Source organism: Micropterus dolomieu, linkage group LG17, assembly GCF_021292245.1.
Source record: "Micropterus dolomieu isolate WLL.071019.BEF.003 ecotype Adirondacks linkage group LG17, ASM2129224v1, whole genome shotgun sequence".
NCBI classification, from domain to species: Eukaryota; Metazoa; Chordata; class Actinopteri; order Centrarchiformes; family Centrarchidae; genus Micropterus; species Micropterus dolomieu.
Window position 1 is genome coordinate 29,320,551 of NC_060166.1, and position 20,052 is coordinate 29,340,602.

The 20,052-nt window shown below is 40.0% G+C and overlaps 1 protein-coding gene across 1 annotated transcript in view; it reads right to left on the reverse strand.

The window, feature by feature from the left end:
* Positions 1–20,052, reverse strand: part of robo2 (roundabout, axon guidance receptor, homolog 2 (Drosophila)) — a 250,147-nt gene that overhangs the window by 40,250 nt on the left and 189,845 nt on the right. Inside the window, exons 6-14 of the mRNA XM_046073265.1 lie at positions 15,271–15,407; positions 14,062–14,073; positions 9,298–9,422; positions 7,525–7,696; positions 3,783–3,988; positions 2,607–2,688; positions 2,314–2,479; positions 2,012–2,178; positions 539–660 (exon numbers count right to left, since the gene is read on the reverse strand). Coding sequence (XP_045929221.1) covers positions 539–660; positions 2,012–2,178; positions 2,314–2,479; positions 2,607–2,688; positions 3,783–3,988; positions 7,525–7,696; positions 9,298–9,422; positions 14,062–14,073; positions 15,271–15,407 — 1,189 coding nt within the window. The remainder of the gene's footprint in view (positions 1–538; positions 661–2,011; positions 2,179–2,313; positions 2,480–2,606; positions 2,689–3,782; positions 3,989–7,524; positions 7,697–9,297; positions 9,423–14,061; positions 14,074–15,270; positions 15,408–20,052) is intronic.

The window sequence follows — 20,052 nt, forward strand, 5'->3', positions numbered from 1 at the left end:
CAAGAAAACCTGTATTGACAAACATTAATTTCAATCTAATTCCATCTGTTCAAAATCTTTGTTTTAAGAGGGAAGCAGCTGAGGATATACGGAAGATTGATGAACAACCAGATGTCTCTGACATTTCTTTTTCATGTTCAGTGTGGTTAAAAGAAACAAGCTCTCAGGTATTTCATGTTCAGCTACTTTTAAGTCACCAATTACAATATTTCAAAGGTGCAGTCTTAGGGAACAACCTGACTAAACTTTCCTGACATAAAACAAATTGTAGCCCCAAGGAACACCTTGCTTGCTTCAAAGAGGGATCTTTGGTATCAACTATTTTGACTATATGGCTCAATTTTACAAAATCAAATATGTAAAAATAATGCAGAGGGAAAATAAACTGCATTTAAATTGAATAATTTTTCATATTTAAGTCCTTCCAGAGTAAACAATTTAACTTAACATTAACAAATGAAAATAATGTACTTGCTGTATGTGTAGCATTAGCTAAACACAGTTGTATTCTGTATGCAAAAAGATAAGCTGCACTTACCGTCCATGTGACTTGAATGGTCGTGGGACTCACGACAACTGGGTTGTGCAACCGAACCATGACCTCACCAAGCTCCTTCTGTACGTGCCTGTGGTCGACACCCTGAGCTGGAGGACTTATATCTATGAGGGATAAAGAAAAAAAAAATGATAAAAAGAGAGAAAGGACCCCAAAAAAGTGTTCCCCACTCTCCCCACTCTTGGCTTTCATAGAGTTCACTCAGTTCCTCACAAAAATCTTGCTCCATCACCATCAGAAGCAGAAAGGGAAAAGAGTGACTCAATAGACTAATCGGTTTCAACAAAGAAGCATGCACTTGGTGATCACGATTTCATTTTAAAGGGGCAACTTCATCTGCATTAAAATGACTTCATTCCATTTTGTATTAAGGCACTTGTCTAGTTTGGAGAAAAGAGAGCAGACAAGGGCTGGTAAAGTTCTTTAGATGTGTGACTTGTCTGCACTTGCTGGGGCCTGACTGAACAACCACATCAACGAATGAACTCTGAGTGTGCGAACCAAGACATAGTGGATGGGAGATGAATGGACACTTTGACACAATTTTCCAACTCATTTCCCATTTTGCACATGCATGTGTTTCAAGTTACAAGCAATAAAAAACTCCAACGTTGAGATAGTGAGTGTCGTTGAAGCGAGCCACATTTTGATTTATTTACAAAAGGAGGCAAAAAACCAAGAGAAAATTATATTTCAAAAAAGCGTCTTCCCGACAACCCAACACAGTCATGAATCACAGGCCACACTAAAAGGGCAAGGCAGGCCAAACACAGTTAGAAAGAAGTGAAAAATCAATTTGTCATTGATGCATTCCATGTCAATAAACACCTCTATATATCATCTCAAGACCTTCACCTCAGTACGAGAGAGATATGCTGCAATTTAAATGGACTCTTTTTTAAAACACACTCCCGGCTTGCATTTGGCAGAGCTTGGTCAAAGGTGGCTTTTTTATTTATTTATTTTGCTGGGGATTTATCATATCTATGTAATCTGGAGACTGTGGTCTGTCTAGTACCATAATCAAATCTTCTTTGGATTTGAAGGGAGTCATATTCTCCTGTTAAGATCATTAACTTTGCGGGGATAGAACTAACTCAGTTAGGCTTTCCAAAAGTAGACATGCTTATTTTACATAATTGCTTAAGTGTAGCCTTAATGAGCTGGGCTGAGATGGAGAATTTGACCTCTGGAAAGTTCTGCAGTGTTTCAATATAGCTATTCACTGCAGATTGCTGAGAGGGGCCGATAAGTATCACACTTTGAAGGGGAGCAAAATGACCTTACCTATCAGTGGAAGCAGAAATTATATTCAGCAAAAAAGGATAACCACATGCCAACAGTGAAAGTGATAATGAGGGTCTGAAATAACTATACATACATTCAATAAATGCTGTCAATTTAAAGGATTTGTTTGATGTGTTTGTTGATTAATTGGTTATTAATGTTAGGTACCTTGTGTTCTGACAGGATCAGACATGGGGCTTGGATCACTCAGGCCCTGGCTGTTGACTGCTCGGACCATGAACAGATAGATGGTGTTGGGACGAAGACCTTTGACAGTAAACTGGGTGGTTTTGATATGATCTGCTACTGTTTGCCAGCTGTTGCTCACTGATTGACTGTAATGCAAGAGAAAATGGTGATTTCACATTATTATGTCTTTTAATGTGGTACATATACATAGACCTGCCATCCATAGCATACCAAGGCTCTTAAATAATGAGGGAGGGGTTGATGTTACTGGTAAAACAAACCTGAATGCTTCAATGACAAAAGTGGAGACAGGTGATGCTCCAGCCATCCCAGGCTGCCAGGACAAGGACACGCTGTTCTTGGTGACATCAGTGACCTGAGGTTTAGATGGTGGGCCTGGAAGCTCATTCTCATCATGGTTTTTCATGACCATCACTCCACCTGATTCTGAATGGAGGACGAGAAGGAGACAGAGTTAAGCCACTTTCTGCAAGGAAAACTACAACTGACTAGTCGAAAAACTTTTTGTTCCTGCACATATACAAACACATGGAATCATTATGCCATCTTGTACCTTTGACTTCCAAGAATGAACTCCATGATGTTTCACCACTGGAGCTGGTAGCCACACATGTGTAGATCCCAGAGTCTGAAAGCTAGTATACAGTAGAATATGCATGTTTAGAGTATGAATAAAAACAAACACACCTACTAACACACACTCAACACACAGATTTTAACAACTCCACTAATAACTCTTTATCAAAAAGGTTCTCTAGCAATGACTGACTACATGTGACCTTCCTATCACTGAAATGCTGAAAAGTGACGGGGCGACTTTATGAGCTAGCCTTCTGCTGGCCAAATTGTGTGTCATTTGTGAGTGCCTCAAAGTGCTGACGCTAATTTACTAATGAATTCCATTTTCTACTCACCACCCCTCCATCACTTTTCCACTCCCCCTCCTTATTTCCCCACTGTCCTGCCGACCACAACAAAGCCAGGCTAATTAATTTAGGGTGGGCTGCTGGAACCCCCTGGACCGATGACAGCTGGCTTGTCTCTCCATCCCTCAAAGGAACTTTCGTTGTTTGTTGGTTTTTGTCCCTGTGCTTTCCATCCATTTATTAAATAACATGTCAGTGGTCGGCAGCTTTGTCAAGCGTAATAGATATTCCACTGAGGCCTCCGAGTGGGGAAAGGAAGATGTGAGCCTCTTAAATTTAATTTACTCTAAACGTGTACGTGTGTACACATGTGTGTGTATATATCTGTAAGTGCATACATGTTTCTATCCGACAGCTGGAGTCCATCCAACCCTGCACAGCTGAGCCTGGTTGGAGCGTGCCACTAAGTGATACTATCAAACAATTTAAAAAATCAATGCTGCCTATTCATCTCTTTAAGGCATCACGGTACCCTGCTAATCGAAGTTCTGCTTAAGCCATATCCTACTGCATTCTACAAAAGCTCAAATCCTGCAGTGTTGCAAGCATGACCATACAAAAGCATATACTGTAACTGTATAAACATAATAAACATTCAATTAAGACACATAATCGAGGGCATTGACAACTTAAACAACTAAAAAAAACAAAGTGGTGACAAAGTGTGAAACAATAAGGGATCTGATAATAGACAATCACAGTTAACTCTAGTGATGGACAAAGCTATTATGATATAATATTGGCACAGAAGCATAAATTCATTAGATGTTATTTATACCAGTAAGACCAATGAAACCCTTTACCTTGATGTTTTTGATCTGCAGGCTGCCCAGTTCCTGCAGGGACATGCGGGAATCCTTTCCCAGCAGACTGACCCCATCCTTCAGCCAGCTGATGGAGGGGATGGGGTCTCCTGATGCCTGGCACTTCAAGAGTGCCACACTGTCTACCCCAAGTGTCTGATTGGACGGGCCTTGCCGAATAATAGGAGGTGGCCTGTCTGTGAGCACTGTGATACAAAAACAAAATTGTGAACATATTATCGATATCATTCTGAAGTTTAGATGGATGATGGTGTTAACATTAAGCATCTGACTGTAAAGTAAACTGAGTGACAGCATTGATCATAAAATGCACTGGGGGTGGATGTGGGTATCTGTCATAAAGTAGACTATTTTCTCTGCAGGTCTTGTAATTGCGCCACTGAACAATGGTCATATGCTGTATTTCCAGGAAGCAGGGAAAGAACAGCTGAGTAGTGTTTTCTAGTTTAATTGATGTGGCAGAGGGATGCTAAGCAATTTCCAGTTACTGCCTTTTTATACACTAGTCTAGACTCTGTGGTACAGTTTAGCGGTGAGACTTGCCTATTGACTCAGTGTGGTTCAGATAAATACTTCATTATGTGCAGCGTGGGGCATGATGAAAGGTGAACTTCAAACACTAAATGTTACTGAAACCACCTGATGATACTTGTATGAGGTGTAAACAGAGTGAAGAATAGTATCTGAATCTTAACTTCAAATAATAAGAGGAGACAACCCTTTTATTTTTCACTTTAGATGAATGCTAATATTGTGAGGAATTCCATTTACATGAGCAAATTCATTTGTTATAATGTGCCAAAAAAAGCCTGTGGGTTCCTTCATGAAATAGTGGCTATGTCAGAGGTGATCTCAGAGAGAGTAAGCACTCCAACACACAGGCAGTTTATATATTTAGAGTTGAATAATGTGGAGTCCCCCTGGCATCACAGAACCCACATTAATTAGAAGGTATGGATTAATGATGTCAGACCTGCAGGGGCTAATTACCAAGTCTACCTCAGTAACCTTTCAACACATTATTACACCCTTGTTTTCACCCCTATTTTCTCTCTGGCAGCTACATCTGACAAAAGGAAGTGATTCCAAGTCATACACTTTTGCTGTGCTATGGCCACCCCTCACTTTGGGTCATTTAAGACAGAAAGAGAATAACTGTGCAGAAACCTGATAAATTATCTACCACAAGCCAAATGTCGTACATCAATTTCAATAATGATATTTCACTTGTTATTTTAGTCCTCTGGAATGTTCATATTACGGCAAATGCAATCATATGGATTCAAAGTGATAATGTAAATCAGAAACTTAGCCAAGTGAGGATTCAAAGCACCTGCTACTAGCTCGGGACTCACTATGCTGCCCTTTATCTTATCTCATAAACACACCCGCAAATGTTTCATTCTGCCATTGCTTTCACTTTAAGATTTAAAACCACAAACATTTTAAGCTAGAATAAAGGCTTTTGTTTCAATACTAAATAGCTTGAATTATGTTGTGCATCCATGTTTGTTAATAGATGTTAACAGAAGCTCAGAACTCCAACACTTGCCTTATTTAGAGAAGAAAATAAGCTATAGTTTTGACAGAAGCAAGTGCACAAGCGTAAGACATTGCTGAGTCTAGGGATCTGATGCGCCTGACGTCTGTGTCGATGGCATGAAGGAGTGACAGTGGGAGGAGTCAAGGCTCAACTAGCCTTGGGTCTCTGGATCAGGAATTTCTCATTACAGATCTCCTTGAACTCCACAGACTGTTGTCGGGGTACGGGGCAGTAAATCACATAAAGACTGCAGCAGGTGTGGCCATGACCTCACCATGGCCTTCCTGCAACCTTTCCTTATCTGCCTCCTATTCATTTAAACCTGCCTAACACCCGTCTTGCTGACATCCCTTTGGTAGAAGCAGTAGAAAACGACAGATTTAAATCCAAAAACATAAAGTAAACACAAATTAAACTGTTGATATGCCAAGAGTATTTGTCTGTAAAATGTGGGGATATATTAATCCAGGCAATTGAAGGACATACCAGTTTTGTATGTGCAATAGAAGCATTCCTGCTACAAACAAATTGTTGGAGAAGAAAAGTGTTTCTTTAGTGTTTTTAATCTTTCTGCTAGCAGGTACTTCAGTAGACATATGGATGGCCGTCTATCTTGCCATCTCAACAGCTGAGCAGATTAGATGCTCCCGCACCTCACAGAGGACCACATAATTCATTCCACAGAAAACCATAGTCACTCACTCACTCAATCATACCCCCCCGTGTCTCTTTCTCTTGCTCCCTTCCTCATACACATACTTGTACCTCGCCCACTCACCCAAACGCTGATCATTAAACTTGAAGGAACTCAAGGGCAATGCTTTATTTCATTTCCAAAAGGAAAAGCAGAAAATTTTAATTAAATTGTGTGAGGGGAAAAATTAAACAAAGAGCGTATTGCAAAAAAAAAAAAAAAAAAAAACAGTTACTGAAGGTCATGGACATATGGACATTTCTCAAACAGTAGCTGAATGTATCCTTGAGTAACTAAAAATTATAATTTTAAAATTCCCATATAAACTCGGCAAAGCAAGAGAGGTGTCACCGTTAAAACATGGCAAACTAAAATCAGATGTCACTGATGTTTAAAGGTTTGTTGTGTAATATTTCTGAGGATCTATTAACAGAAATGAAATATAATATTCATAACTATGTTTTCAGTGGTGTATAAAGACCTTGCATAATGAACTGTTATGTTTTTATTACCTTAGAATGAGCCATTTATATCTACATAACCGCGGGTCCCCCCTTACATGGACGTTGCCAAGTTGCGTCGTCATGTTTCTACAGTAGCTGAAAACGGACAAACGTCGCTACAGAGCGCGTTTCATCACTACATTCTTGTTCTACTTCTGGTAGAATTCAGGCAGTATAGACACCCATCACTACTTTGAATATGTAAGTTTATTAGACACATTAGATCGTGGGTGAGAATATAAGATGTATATGTGTAAATAATAATAATTTGTGAGAGGTACATGAAGTAAATGTTTAAAGGAGACCTATTATGCTTTACCACATTTTACTTATCTACAATGTTATAATGTTGGATGTTCATGTGAAACATGGCCAGAGTTTCAAAAAATGGGGTTAAAGTATTTATAAGAAATCTCTGTGAGCAAAAACCTCAGGTTTCCTCCTGTTCTGAACGCTCCGTTTTGAACTGCTTTTTCTACCAAGGCTCCATTCTACCTAATACTGAGCCAGATGGAGCCGATGTTCCATATATGGTCATGTGCTCCCACAATAAGGGCACAGTAAAGCTCAGTCTGCCTGTTCCGCCCAGCAACAACAACAGCCTGGTAACATGCTTCAGGTCTTGGCCAATCAGAAGACAGTGGGCTTTCAGAGGGGGGGCTTTAAAGATACAGGAGCATCTACAGCTTGTTTAGACAGAGGCTGAAATGAAGGCCTACATGAAGAATCAGTATAAGAAAAAAAATTATTTTTTTGAAATTTCAATCATGCAAAGCTGCCATACAGGAGTCACAGAACTACAATATAGGACTGGAAAGGCAGTATAATAGGTCTCCTTTAAATGCATATTGAAAATACATTTGTGTTAATATACACATATGCACTAGCTTCACCACATTTGCAATGGTGAAAGGGCATGCGCTAGTATGCTGTTGTGAAGTGTGCTGGCATGGAAGAAGTTACGTGTCAGTTTTCCCTCACCATCTGTGACCTCCAGTTGAGCCTTGGCGAGGATACTGCCTGCAACGGTCAGGGCCTGGCAGATATAGTAACCAGCATCTGCCCGCTGCACAGATGAGATGGTGAGGTCTCCGCTGGGTGACACAGAGAAGCGACTGTTGGGCTGCTGGGGTTGGTTGGGAAAGAGCAGATTCTGCAGAAAGAGGAAAAAACGGGCAATTACTGAGAACATGGAACTAGTACAACAGAAAACCTACAAAACAGTCACACACCAACCACCGCCATACTCACACATACTGTGCACACTCATGTACACACAGACAGTCTATAACAGCAACAATTTCATCTATCAATTGATTAACCAACCACAGAAAAACTGCCCAACGTGTATACAGTTTGATGACTTGGTTTCATACTTATTCTTGAGCCAAGCCAGAGGCTCCACAACTCTTGTTGGCTTCATGACTACTTTCCTATCTGCTTCAATTCCACAGCAGCTTTGAGCTTCTCCTTTACCCACAGAGACCACCTCATATGACTTGAGCTTGTACTAAATATAATATACAATCTATCTTTAGAATAGCTAAAGAGGATGAGGATAATCAGTCCCACATATTTTAGAGTAAATACACAGGATCAGATTAACAAAACATCACCACTACTTCTTTCAGTCACTCTATCCTGACTCTTTCTTTTTTGTATTCTTTTTTACCTATGATACTCAAAGGTAACCAGCAAATACATGAGCTGGATTTAATTACACCTAATCACTTTAATGCAAAAAAAAAAAATTAATAATAAAAGTGTCTATGCTTTTCAAACACATGAGAGACGTACACTCCATTATCCTCCAGTGTGAGAAAAAGGCCTTTCTATCATTTAATTACGGTACTGAATTAACAATTTTGTTCTCTCAACAAATACCTTCATACCGTTTATATGACAGTGTGGGTGAGGCAGAGAAAACATCGATAAACACAAGTGCCAAGATGGCGAGGGCGTTTGTCCAAAAGTGGCTGTAGTGCATTCATTTCAAAATGCTCATCTTTAATGACAATGTGAGATACGCTGGATATAATTTTTTTATTCTATCTGAACAAGTTCACAACATTACCCAGTGTTACTGAGTCATACACTTTAGGTCACGCATTGGTAAGGGGTAAAGTGGGTGAGCATTACACCAAATGTTTGTCTGAACACGTAAGCATGTCTCACACTTCTGTTCACTCTTCTAAGAGAACTTTGCTGTAATTGTTGGCCTGCAGGCTATCTGTGTGTGTGTGTGTGTGTTTGAACCTTAGCCAGAGCTGAATCATATCTCTGGCTCATCTACAAGCTCCAACAGGCTCCTAATTGGCACTGTTGTTGAGCGTTGTAAGGACACCCAGGTATTTGAATGGGTTATCTACTTGAGTGAGGGATAGGATCATTCTTATCAGTGCAGGGTCACAGGAAACCGATTAGCACTTTGCCAGGCACACTGTCGTTTTGGCGGCTCCTGAGAACAAAGGTGTATCTGTGTCTGTAGTAAAGATACTGATGACAGATAGTAAAGTTTGAAGTGCTGTGTGTATTGTGTTTATATGCACGGCAGGAGAATCATATGTACTCAGCAATTGTATACAGCCAGGTGAATCCAAACAAAGTGTTGAGTGTTAATTACATTTGACTCACAGTCAACAAAATCTGCCAAAATAGCACTATATTTTAACATAGAACAAATAATGCTAAAAAGCAATAAAACATATTTTTTTAAATCTACACACTGGGTTGTGTGAGATTGTTTGCTCTTACCTGACTTCCCTCCTTCTGCCAGAAGACAGCAGGCTGAGGGTTTCCTTTGGTTTCACACGGGAAGGTGGCAGTGCGGCCTTGAGCCACAATTTGGTCCCTTGGGCGGATGACAAACTGAGGTGCAGCTGAAGGGCAAAATCACCATGGTTAGTAGACCGGTGGTACATAGTAAGGCCAAACAGCAAGGTTGGAGATTATTAGAGCTTGGGGATTTCAAGCAAAAACAAGCAATATAATATATAAAATGGGAGTGGCGTAAAGAGCTTCCATGCAGCGTTTTATCCATATTTAGCTTTTGAATGGCTCTGAACAGAGGAGGTACACCAATGACTTTCATTGCCATGGTAACCAGGTTGGCCATTCATCCAGGTGCGGCTAAGGCTGAATGAATGACAGTCACATTGGCATTCACACGGGGAAGTGCCTTGGTCACAATGGCGTTTAGATCTGAGACAACACAACGGCACACCCATGCCCTGGAAACATCCAAAACTATGAAGACATATAAGGGTTAATCATATCTAACTTTCCATATGTCGGATTTAGTCTGGATCAGAATACACCTCATATAAAAGTCAAGATCTGAAATGGCTCAATATGTCTGATCAAAGTTGTACCAAAAGGGAATGGGAGAAAAAAAAAACACAACTATTTCTGTGTTTACCACACTTCAAGCTAACACCTCTTCATCAGAGGGAGAGAAGAGGCTTGAAAAGCTATCAAACTTTGAAATGGTAGTGTGAAGCTTTCTGAGTCAATATTCACGACTCCATGAGGAGCCAGAGCAGTTGTCACACACTCGCAGTCGGGACAGAGTGAGAAATTTCTGACTGACAACATGGCAGATGCAGTTCAAAAAGAGAGAGGAGAAGAGTGAGGAGTTTAGAGATTAGGTCCAAGTCCTTTGGTGTGCAGTGTTGTCTCTCTTCACTCCCTGACCGATCACTGATGGAAGGTTAAGTGAGGCAGGATTTCACACCACCCTTTCTTCACATTTATAACATTCACCCTTTTTTTATGGGACAATTAACAAGCAATGATTAATTAATAATTCCATAGCTTGGATAATAATGAAATAAAGTGTGTTTCCTTGCCTGTGACAAACTTTGACTTAACACTATTTTAATATTTGAGCAATTTATTTAAAAATTCAGTTTTTATCCCAAATAAAAAAATACTGTATCCTCCATATGGATGAGAATACATAGAAACAAGGAAGACATTATCCTTCATAGTATTTCTTTATGAACTACTAACCTGGACTCACATTTCTTACACAGTTGCCATATGCTAATCAGAGGTGCAACAGCAGAATATTACCACAATTATCCCAGCAGCAAAACTAGAAATCTTAAACTGTCTGAACTTTGGCCTGAGGTAATTCACTGCCTCTACTTGTTTATTCTATGACTGTCACTGGGGGTCTTAGTCCCATGTTGACGCGTGCTATGTTTGTCAAGATAAGAAATCAGTGACACGGTCCTTACAAGAGGAAACATGGTTCTTGCTGAGATAATGAAAGTCAAAAAAATAAAGACTTAGAGTCTCTGTAATAACCTCATATAAGAGCAGACAATGGGTAGGGGAGGCCATTTTCTTTAGACAAACAAAATTAAAAAAATTTCTACACTTTGTTGTAAATTATATGACAAAAAAATTAATTGTTGCAATGCAACATCTTGCACTCTTTCTGTTTCTTTTGGTTTCTTTGTAAGTCCTTCCACTGACAAGCCAGCTGGTTCTAGTAAGGCCAAACTCTTCCCATTTGGCTGGCTTCTCCATGTAATCCCTTTTTGGGGGTGTGTATTTGTCAAAGATACACACAGTTGGGAATGGTACAGATGGCTACAGATTTACTGCCTTCCCATTTGGCCTTCTGCAGCTTGGATATCTTGTGGCTCTCACAATGCTGGACCTGATACAGAGCTCCTAAATCATGCTCTGGCAAGGACTCAGTTCCCTCCCTTCACATCCTCTGCTCTGTTCCATCCCACACATTGCATTACTAACTACTCGCTAAAAATATGGTTTAACACCTTACAGACTGGTCCCTATCATAGTACCGCCTGGCATTGTCCATGCATTGTCTCCTGTATCAGTGTTTTCTTCTTTCCCGTTCTCATTGGCTTTTAAGGCACACAAACTCAATTTTGTCTACTGAAAACATTTTATCCAACTTATATCCACATTTATGATGCCAAGTACTGTCAAATAGAAATAAGTTATGTGAATGTTTTTGAAGTTTATAATTGGATTTTGCGTGTAAGGGTGATATGGGTGGTTTGCACCTGGATGTGAAAAACAACAAAGAAAAAATGTTCAGCTAGATTTCACCCAACCTACTAAAGAAAAGTTGATGTAACCAACAATTTGGCATCAGTGGAAGCTTTTTTTAACTAAAATACCCTAATTAATGTTTCCTACTGCACTTGACTGTTTGACCCATTGATAAAAAATATATACATAATAAAGTATCTATTAGTCAAAACCATTGACTGTGCTTGCTTTTCTTGGTGGCTTGAGATTAATCTTGGGCTCATTTTATACCTGTGGCACTACTTTCAATCTCCCTTTCTATCTTTTTGAACAACACTGGAAAATGAAAGAAAACACTTAGGGGAAATGTTAGGCGGACTGACTTAAAAAAGGAAAGTGAAGCCCTAAAGAGACGCATAGATCAAAAACTCAGACAAATCAAGAGGAAGTCAGTGTGTGACAGTTTCACGGCTTGGCTCAAGGCTAACTCACACTGGCCCTGTTTCTGATTCAGAGACCCTTAATGACATGTGAGAGGCTCCTTCCTGTCCCCTCCTAAGGAAACACATAATCAAGTGCCCATATTTAATTCATGACAAGTCACATCTGCCTGGTTTGGAGAAGGCTCAAAAAACAGCAGTCAGGGCGAAAAGAACAAATGGACAGAGAGGCAGACATCTATTCAGTACACCCAGTCACATAAACTAAGAAGCAATGCCTCCTCCTTTAAAATCCCACGTTCAATCATATTTTATTCAGAAGTCGACAGCAATTACTGTCTCTCCCACAGGCAGAGTGAATGTGTAATTTCCTCCATCTTCTTGAAAGCTGACAGTTTGACAATCATAGAACAGCCACTGCTGTTTTGGCAACCAAAGTCCTGCCACTGAGGCAGTGTCTGGGTTTTTCTGCCAGTCAAGCCCGTCTTGACACACACTTCTGCCATTATTTTCCTCTCCCTTCTTTGTCCTGACGCATGTTTCTTGTTCCTGTATTGCTCCCGTTTCTTCTCTCGTTTCTTCTCTCTTCTTTCTCTCCAGATGCCCATTTTCACTCACATACTCTAACAATTTAACATTTTAAATGTATCATAGATGATTCTGTGATGACCTTTTCCCCATCTATAGGGAAATTAAATGAGATTCCCAGCTCTGTGTTGTAGGGCTCAGAAGGAAAGACGCACGTCCAAAACAAACAGATCTCAGCTTTGTGTTCCAAAAATCCACAGATGGCCTCAATACTTGCAAGTTAAACATGTCTTGGACCATATGAGATGACAATGTCTGAGACTATCAGACTGTCAGACCACTCAGTCATTGTAAAGGACTAGAATCTATAGAGTCTTTAAGAGATAAACTGGTAACAGAAACTTTGAGTTGCTATACTTGATAAGTCTGTGCTGTTGTAAGGTGTTAACCTATACCAGTTCCAACAGCTGCTGGTCGAGATCAAATATGATAAAAATATAAACAAAAAAGAATGTGCACTTGGCAAAGACAATTATTTGGTATACTTTGCGGCTGATGTTAAAATTGTGAAATTTACATACTAAACAAAATACTAAGTGATTCTTAAAAAAATGGACTTGGACAAGTCATTACAAAGCTTTTAGACTGCTGTCACGTCGATACTGATGAAGTTTGTTGACATATATTTGAAGCAAATTCTATCCACTTAATTGATTAAGTTCAAAACATATATGGATATTTTGTCAAGTTTCTGCAAACAAACTAAGTGCGGCTGGCTGCATTGATTAGGTTGGGTACATATCATATTCAAATAAAAGACAGACCTGGTGTAATAGGCCATTAGTGATTTTCACATAACTAAACCAGGTAGAGCTGAAAAATCTACACAGGCTTAGGGCTGGACGATATGGCCAAAAATGTTATCACAATAAAATGTTTAATATTTGTCTTTATCAATAATTATCAGGACAAGTTTCAAATCGTTATTTCTTTCGAGTTTAAAGTCTGATTTTTGCTCCTGAGTGAAAGTTGAAGAAACCTGATGCTTAATTGTGGTTTAAACTCTTCTTTATGTGCAACATCTGAGGCCAAACAGTGAATCACTTCACAAATCTGAAGCAGAACATTCAAAACAATTATGATAAAATCAAATATGCAAGAGTACAATTAAGTAAAAGCTTTTTCCGGTCCTTTTTCCTCAAAAACATAAAAATCTATATACAATATAAATCCTAATTCATATATGATTCAAGTGAATAAAGTCAAACATTTATTGAATATTTATTGAACATTTGTTATATTGTTATTGAAAAAAATATATTGCGATAATTATTGGTTTTGTTTTATCGTCCAGCCCTACACAGACTACATAACTATTTGCAAACATTAATTCTGAGTGTACACAATGTGAGGTAACACCTGTGTTAGTTAAGTACAGTAATATTAAAGCAATGGTAATTGATTGTCAAGCAGTCAAACGCAGCAGTGTGTAAGAAGAGGGCATGCAGGATGGAATCAAATCAGAAGGATGGGTACTTACCTACAGGGCGAGCTGGAGACACAACAATGGAGGAGTGGATACACAAAAGAAACAAATTAAGAAACAGACACACAAACATAACATAACAAAAAGGAACAGAACAAACATAATAAAATAAGACAAAAAGAAATCAAAGTCAGAATGAATGACATGTTGTGTTGGGGCCAACACATTTCTGGTACAGGATAAGCATGGCAGAGAGGATCCAGTAGCTTTTGTCTGCTGGACAGTTTTACTGATAAGCCCGGTGCCTCTGTTTCTCAGACACCTGAATGATGATGGTAGTCTGATATGAGCAGCCCCTGGTGGTCAGAAAATTGCATTCAAATAGCAGCCAGTTCTACTCATCACAGACAAACATACTACTGGACCTTCGCTGTTTGCAATAATGAAATCTACAATTCTATGGGTGGTGTGTGTCTGTAATAGCAAGGCGAGGGTGCGTTCATTGCTAGTGCTGATGGACAGAGCGGAAAAAAGAGAGCAAGAGCAAGAGAGAGGGAGCAAACAAGATTTTAAACACTGTGAAGACAGCATGTGGTTTACAGCCAGAGACTGGACTTTCTGAAATCCCACATTCTACCCAGAAGGGTTAGTGCAGGTAGTTGTTCTCTAGTGTTTCCAATGTGTCCTAACAATCAAGTAAAACACTAAGATGCTACATTCAAAAATCCACCTTCCAAAAAAGGGTCAAAAGAGAAGTCAACCCAGACCTTGTTTTACCTCCCTCTGGCCCCCTTTGTGACTTCAAATCGGCCCACAGATAACTTAAACACTTGGGTTTAATGGGAAGAAGAGAGGTGAAAAGAGGGAAAATTATGGTTAGAATGTTTTTATTAACCTTGCAAACCCCAGGTGTGGGACCGGCGGTGTGCACCAGTAATCTGTGAAATGGCTTTGCTGACTGGGTGGTTACAGGATGGAGGGTAGCGTGGCTAGTAGACCACCACGACAGGGGGAGGGTGGCAGACTGTGTCGACGCTGCACTTGGAAATGTAAATAATTAAACAGATTCATAGACTGTCTACCTCTCTCTTGGCTGTAGGAGTCAGCATTCTGAATAACCATTTGAATAACAGGGGACCCTATGGAGTAAACAGCCAATCTAAACCTCATACTGGTGTACAATATCCTCAGTGGTCCATGACTTCTGCTTTTGCTAAGTGCTAGCTAATGTGAAAAAACAAACAACACATTTCTGTTTCATACCTCTGACTGTGAGAGTGGCGGAGGCCTCCAGCTTGCCCACACGGTTTTCTGCCACACAGGTGAACATGCCCTCGTCGGTAATGGAAGCCTTCTTCACTCTCAGCACATAGTCGTCCTTGTCATACTTGATCTCATACCTGTCAACAAAGATGTAACATCGTGACATAGAAGATGCCAGTTCAGCATTAAATGCAAATTTTATAAATTCAGATAAAACATTAACCCTGTGACAAATAAGACATGCTTCAGTATTTCACCTATGCCTGTTGAGCTGTCTGGCAGTAGCTGTGAAAAGTGTATTTCCTCTTGGAGAGGTACACAGAAGCACAACTGTTCATTCTGACAAATGGAGATTGCAAGGAGGAGGATCAATTATTCAACAATCACACACAGTACAAAGAAGTGTGCGTTCGGTTGGAACCCTCAAAACTCGTTCAATATTCATAAGATGTTTCTCTGTGTGTGTAGATATGTTTAAACCATATTCAGCGCTTTGTGTATGTGAGCCATTGTGCAACATGCATGAATGTACAGTTGCAATAAATCTATATAGAGCTACAATTTCTTAGAGTAAAACAACTGACTGAATCAACATAACTATACTAAAGCAAAGTTCGCCCTAATTTCAATTCCACTGCAGTAGGCAAATGTGTGTTTTTGAGTGTTTGAAGATGGTTGTATGTTTGCTTAGACCTATGTGAATTGTATGGCAGTTGAAAGGGGGATGATGCTGGTCTGGTTTGTTATTCCAGTCTTTAATTGAAGGGGGTGCTGGCCTGGCATTGTGTAAGTAGAGTGCTAGTGGGGGTGGGGGGGCTGTGTGATTGTGGTCTGTCAGGCTAACAACCTTCTGCTGTCTACAGTCTGTCACTCACAGACACTGAGAACAGAGTTGAGATGAACAGATAAAGGCCACTCTATTAGAGCATGACACTTTGTTTGCCCCTTTTAAAGCCTCTGTGTGGAATTTCTTTATGGATTATAGAAGTAGTTAGAATAAATAGTTTAAATTATTATTTTGTAGAAAAATGAGACAAAATTGGTGCAGTCTATGAGTTGCTTTCAGCCTATAAATATGTGCATTGCAGTCTTTTTTGATATTACCACTTGGAGCCACCCAAGCAGAATTTCTCAAATCCACATAGGGCATTTAAGGACAAGCCTGACATTATGTTATCCTTTTATTATAGCTGATGCCTCTGTGCCATTAAACTCCAAACTTCAAACTATTAAAAACACATAAAAGAACTAAGAGCAGTGATGTCTGCCCAACATGGACCTAACCCCTCAGAGATTGAAAATACAGTCAGGGTTGTTTTAGAATAAACTACACTTGCCATGTTCATTGTAATGAAAAAATATGCCACCCAGTGAAACAGTATGGCTCTTTTATTTGTTTTTAATGGCTTTTGGATGACAATAGAGCTCTATGGTACAGAGGAATAAGCTATATTAGACTATGCCTACAGATGATACTAAGATAGAGGAAGTTAGAGGTATATAATCATTTTTTCATTTCTTCACGGCGATGTTTAATAGTTATAAAACAATATAGAGTAGTGAGTTATAATTTAAGCTGTGAAGTTTGTACACAACATAAAGGTGAATTACTATTCGTCTGGATAACATATTGGACAATTAGATATGGCAACAAACTATGATTTACTGCGATACTTGATGTGACTTTATGGTCCATTTCCCTCAGAGCGGGAAAGACCCCTCTGCTCGACCATCAGGTGTACTGGCAGCTGCAAAACTAATCTCTCCTGTCTATCCATGTCTTGTTTTTTTCGCCTGCTGTTATGACATTTCCTGAGCAAGCATTCAAAGGCAGCTTTATTGAAGCACATTCCTCAACTTTGACTGCCAGTTCCTCCTCTCCACACAGGTACTTAAGGAGCCATAATGATTATATGACTGAGTCATGACTGAATGCTTTGTTTTAGAGAGAGGGATGTACAGTTCAGGTAATGGTGAGGGATGTGAATAAAGCATTTATTGTTGAAACTGGGTGAGTGGCAACCAAAGGAATGAGAGAGGACATTTTGGGACAAGCCTCTTGCCAGATGAAAAAAACAAACTAACTAATAGAAAGAGAATCCTCCCATACCCTGCCCTCCGGCTAGGATGGATAGCTCAACATGAACTCTTGACTTGCAAGAGGAGATGGAGATGAGCAAAAGAGTGGCAGGGACAAGTTAGGGCTAAGGGGAAAACCATGACTCCCTAACAACCCATAACAAGAGCATTTTCCTCAGTACTCTCAATTAACCTGTAATAACCAGCTCTGTGTTAACATACAGGGAAGGCAATGTTTCACTTAAGAAGTTGGTTGCTACATCCCTATTTAGCAACATTTTGTCGACATCTTTTAACACAGTGTGATTTTACATTTTTGCCTGAAACTGAAATTTTTGTCTGAATATATTTTTTTAAAAATCCACGCCAGTCCATCCAATAGATATTTCAGTCTGGACTAAACTGGTGGACTGACTGACCAAATGCCTGACAGAGTGACATTTCCACCCAAAGAGGCATCCTGCTACCATGGCTGAAAAAAAATGCTGGTATGTGAGATTACAGAGCTTTTAAGCTAAATATCTTCCAGCTATGTAGAACAAGGCATGATATTGTTAGCTAGGTATATGCCAATGCTAGCTAGGACATATTGGGACAATATAGTAAAACTTTCATCTTGATTTTGCTCTTTCACTTTATGTTAAGAACAGGCATTATAGATACAGATATTGCGATCACTCATAGAAAGGTCAACTCATACAGATTCCCACAGCCAGGCATCTGCATGACCAAGCCCTTGCCATGAGGGCAACCCGTGTATGCAACTGGACAACATGCTTACTGTTCTTGGTCCTGTCTTCATCAATCTCTCAAACAGAACCTCAGGCTGGTCCATGACTTATTAGTGGGAAACAAGAGCCCAATCAATCTGTAATCAACTTCCTATATGGAATCAGCCAAGATGACAAGATGAGTGGAAATACTCAGGGATAAGAGGTAGTTGTGGCCACACACACACACACAAGTACACACAGAAAGGGAACAGTAGCTCTTTATTGAGACTGGATTGGGGTAGAGCTCTGTTCTCTATTAGAGGAGGAATGTAATTGCACATGTAGAAGGGCTGTGGAAAGGATAGGAGAGCCAAGCTCACCCCACTGGACTCTCCCATTCTTTTTTATCTAGAAAAAGGCACACTGTACACGCACTCACACAGAGAACAGAGTATACAATCATCCAACACACGTGTAGAGTCATTCAGTCATGCAGGGAGATGAGGAGTGATGGGAATGTAAGCAAACGCCAAGACAAAGCAGTATTTTTTTATGGATAAAGCTGTGCAAAGATGGAAGACTTTATTGGACACACTATACAAGCACTACATCTCAAAAATCCTCCGGATCTTCTCAGAGGATTTGCCTTGAAACTGTCTGTCAGGAACACACTCACCCGTGTTCCACCTTCAGACTTGTGCCAATTCACTCACATTAAGAGAATCTTATCTCTTGGTTGTATGGACGACTGAATGTGTGCGTACAGTTACCCACAAAATGACTCAACCCGAGAGGATCTTATCTGCATCGCCTCAGTGTGTACATGTGAATGGGGCCGGCGGTAGGCAAAAGGGTTGTGTGCCAACTCTGAGCACATGAGTCAGACTCAAGATACAGCAGAGGACTAGCCTGCTATCTGGCCTGACTGCTCTGACACAAAGTCCCCTCTCTGCTCCATTTCATTCTGACACTCTGATCCAGCTTCACATCACATGGCTACTACTTTACCTCATCCTGATCAAAAGAGCTGGAGTCTACCTGTCCAGGCCTTGTCACCCATGTAAGGGAATCAATTAACTGCTATCGCTTCTCATCTTCCTTCTGTAAGGCCCTTAGCCAGAGTTCCACTCCCCCTTGGAACCTCTCATGCCTCAGCCAAGTCAGGGTTTTTCATCAATCTGACTGTTATTCATCACCTTATCCCACAAGATTTCAACCATTATGGTTAGACTGGGGGTTATTGGGGAGCAAATTTATCCTAACTTTGCCTTAAAAAGAGATACTTCTCCTCAGTGCCGCAGCAATGGTGGCAGCAGTGCAGTCTTAACTTAGTCAAAGTGGTTTGGAGCAGATGCCATGGTTGTGCTGGAAAATGTTGCAGATAGAGAAAAAGAAACAGCAAAGCACAGCCCATTGACCAATGCCTGGAAGCCACCCTTACTCTTTCTCTCTTTGTGAGCGTGTGTGTGTTTGTGTGTGTGTGTGAAGACAGAGTGCACAAATACCAAAATCACTGAGAAAGTCAGATGTGTATTGAGGTATTTATTTGTGCTTTCTTGCAGTAGAGAAGTATTTTTTTCTATCTTTCATGAAGATAAATGAAAAGCACTGATACATAATGAATGATCAGCAGCGCATCTTCCTAATTAATGCAAAAGCATATTTTCTATATCCTCTATTATAAAAAGTGAATTATTATTTTAGTGTACCTTACTTTGTTGTTGACACAATCAGTGTCAATAAACCTTAAAGATCCCTCTACTCATCCTTCTGCCATTCCACTAACCAACCCTTTTACACATGCACTCTCATACATAACAGATGTATCTACTTCTATATCAGGGGAAGTAATGGAGACAGGAACCATAGCCTGGCGTATTTTCATTCTGCTGAGTTGCGGAGGTGAGAAATCACCGAAACTGGATGGTCAGCATAACATAGGCGTTCCTGTCACACTAGCTTTAACAGCTCTTTCAAATAGAATGACCCA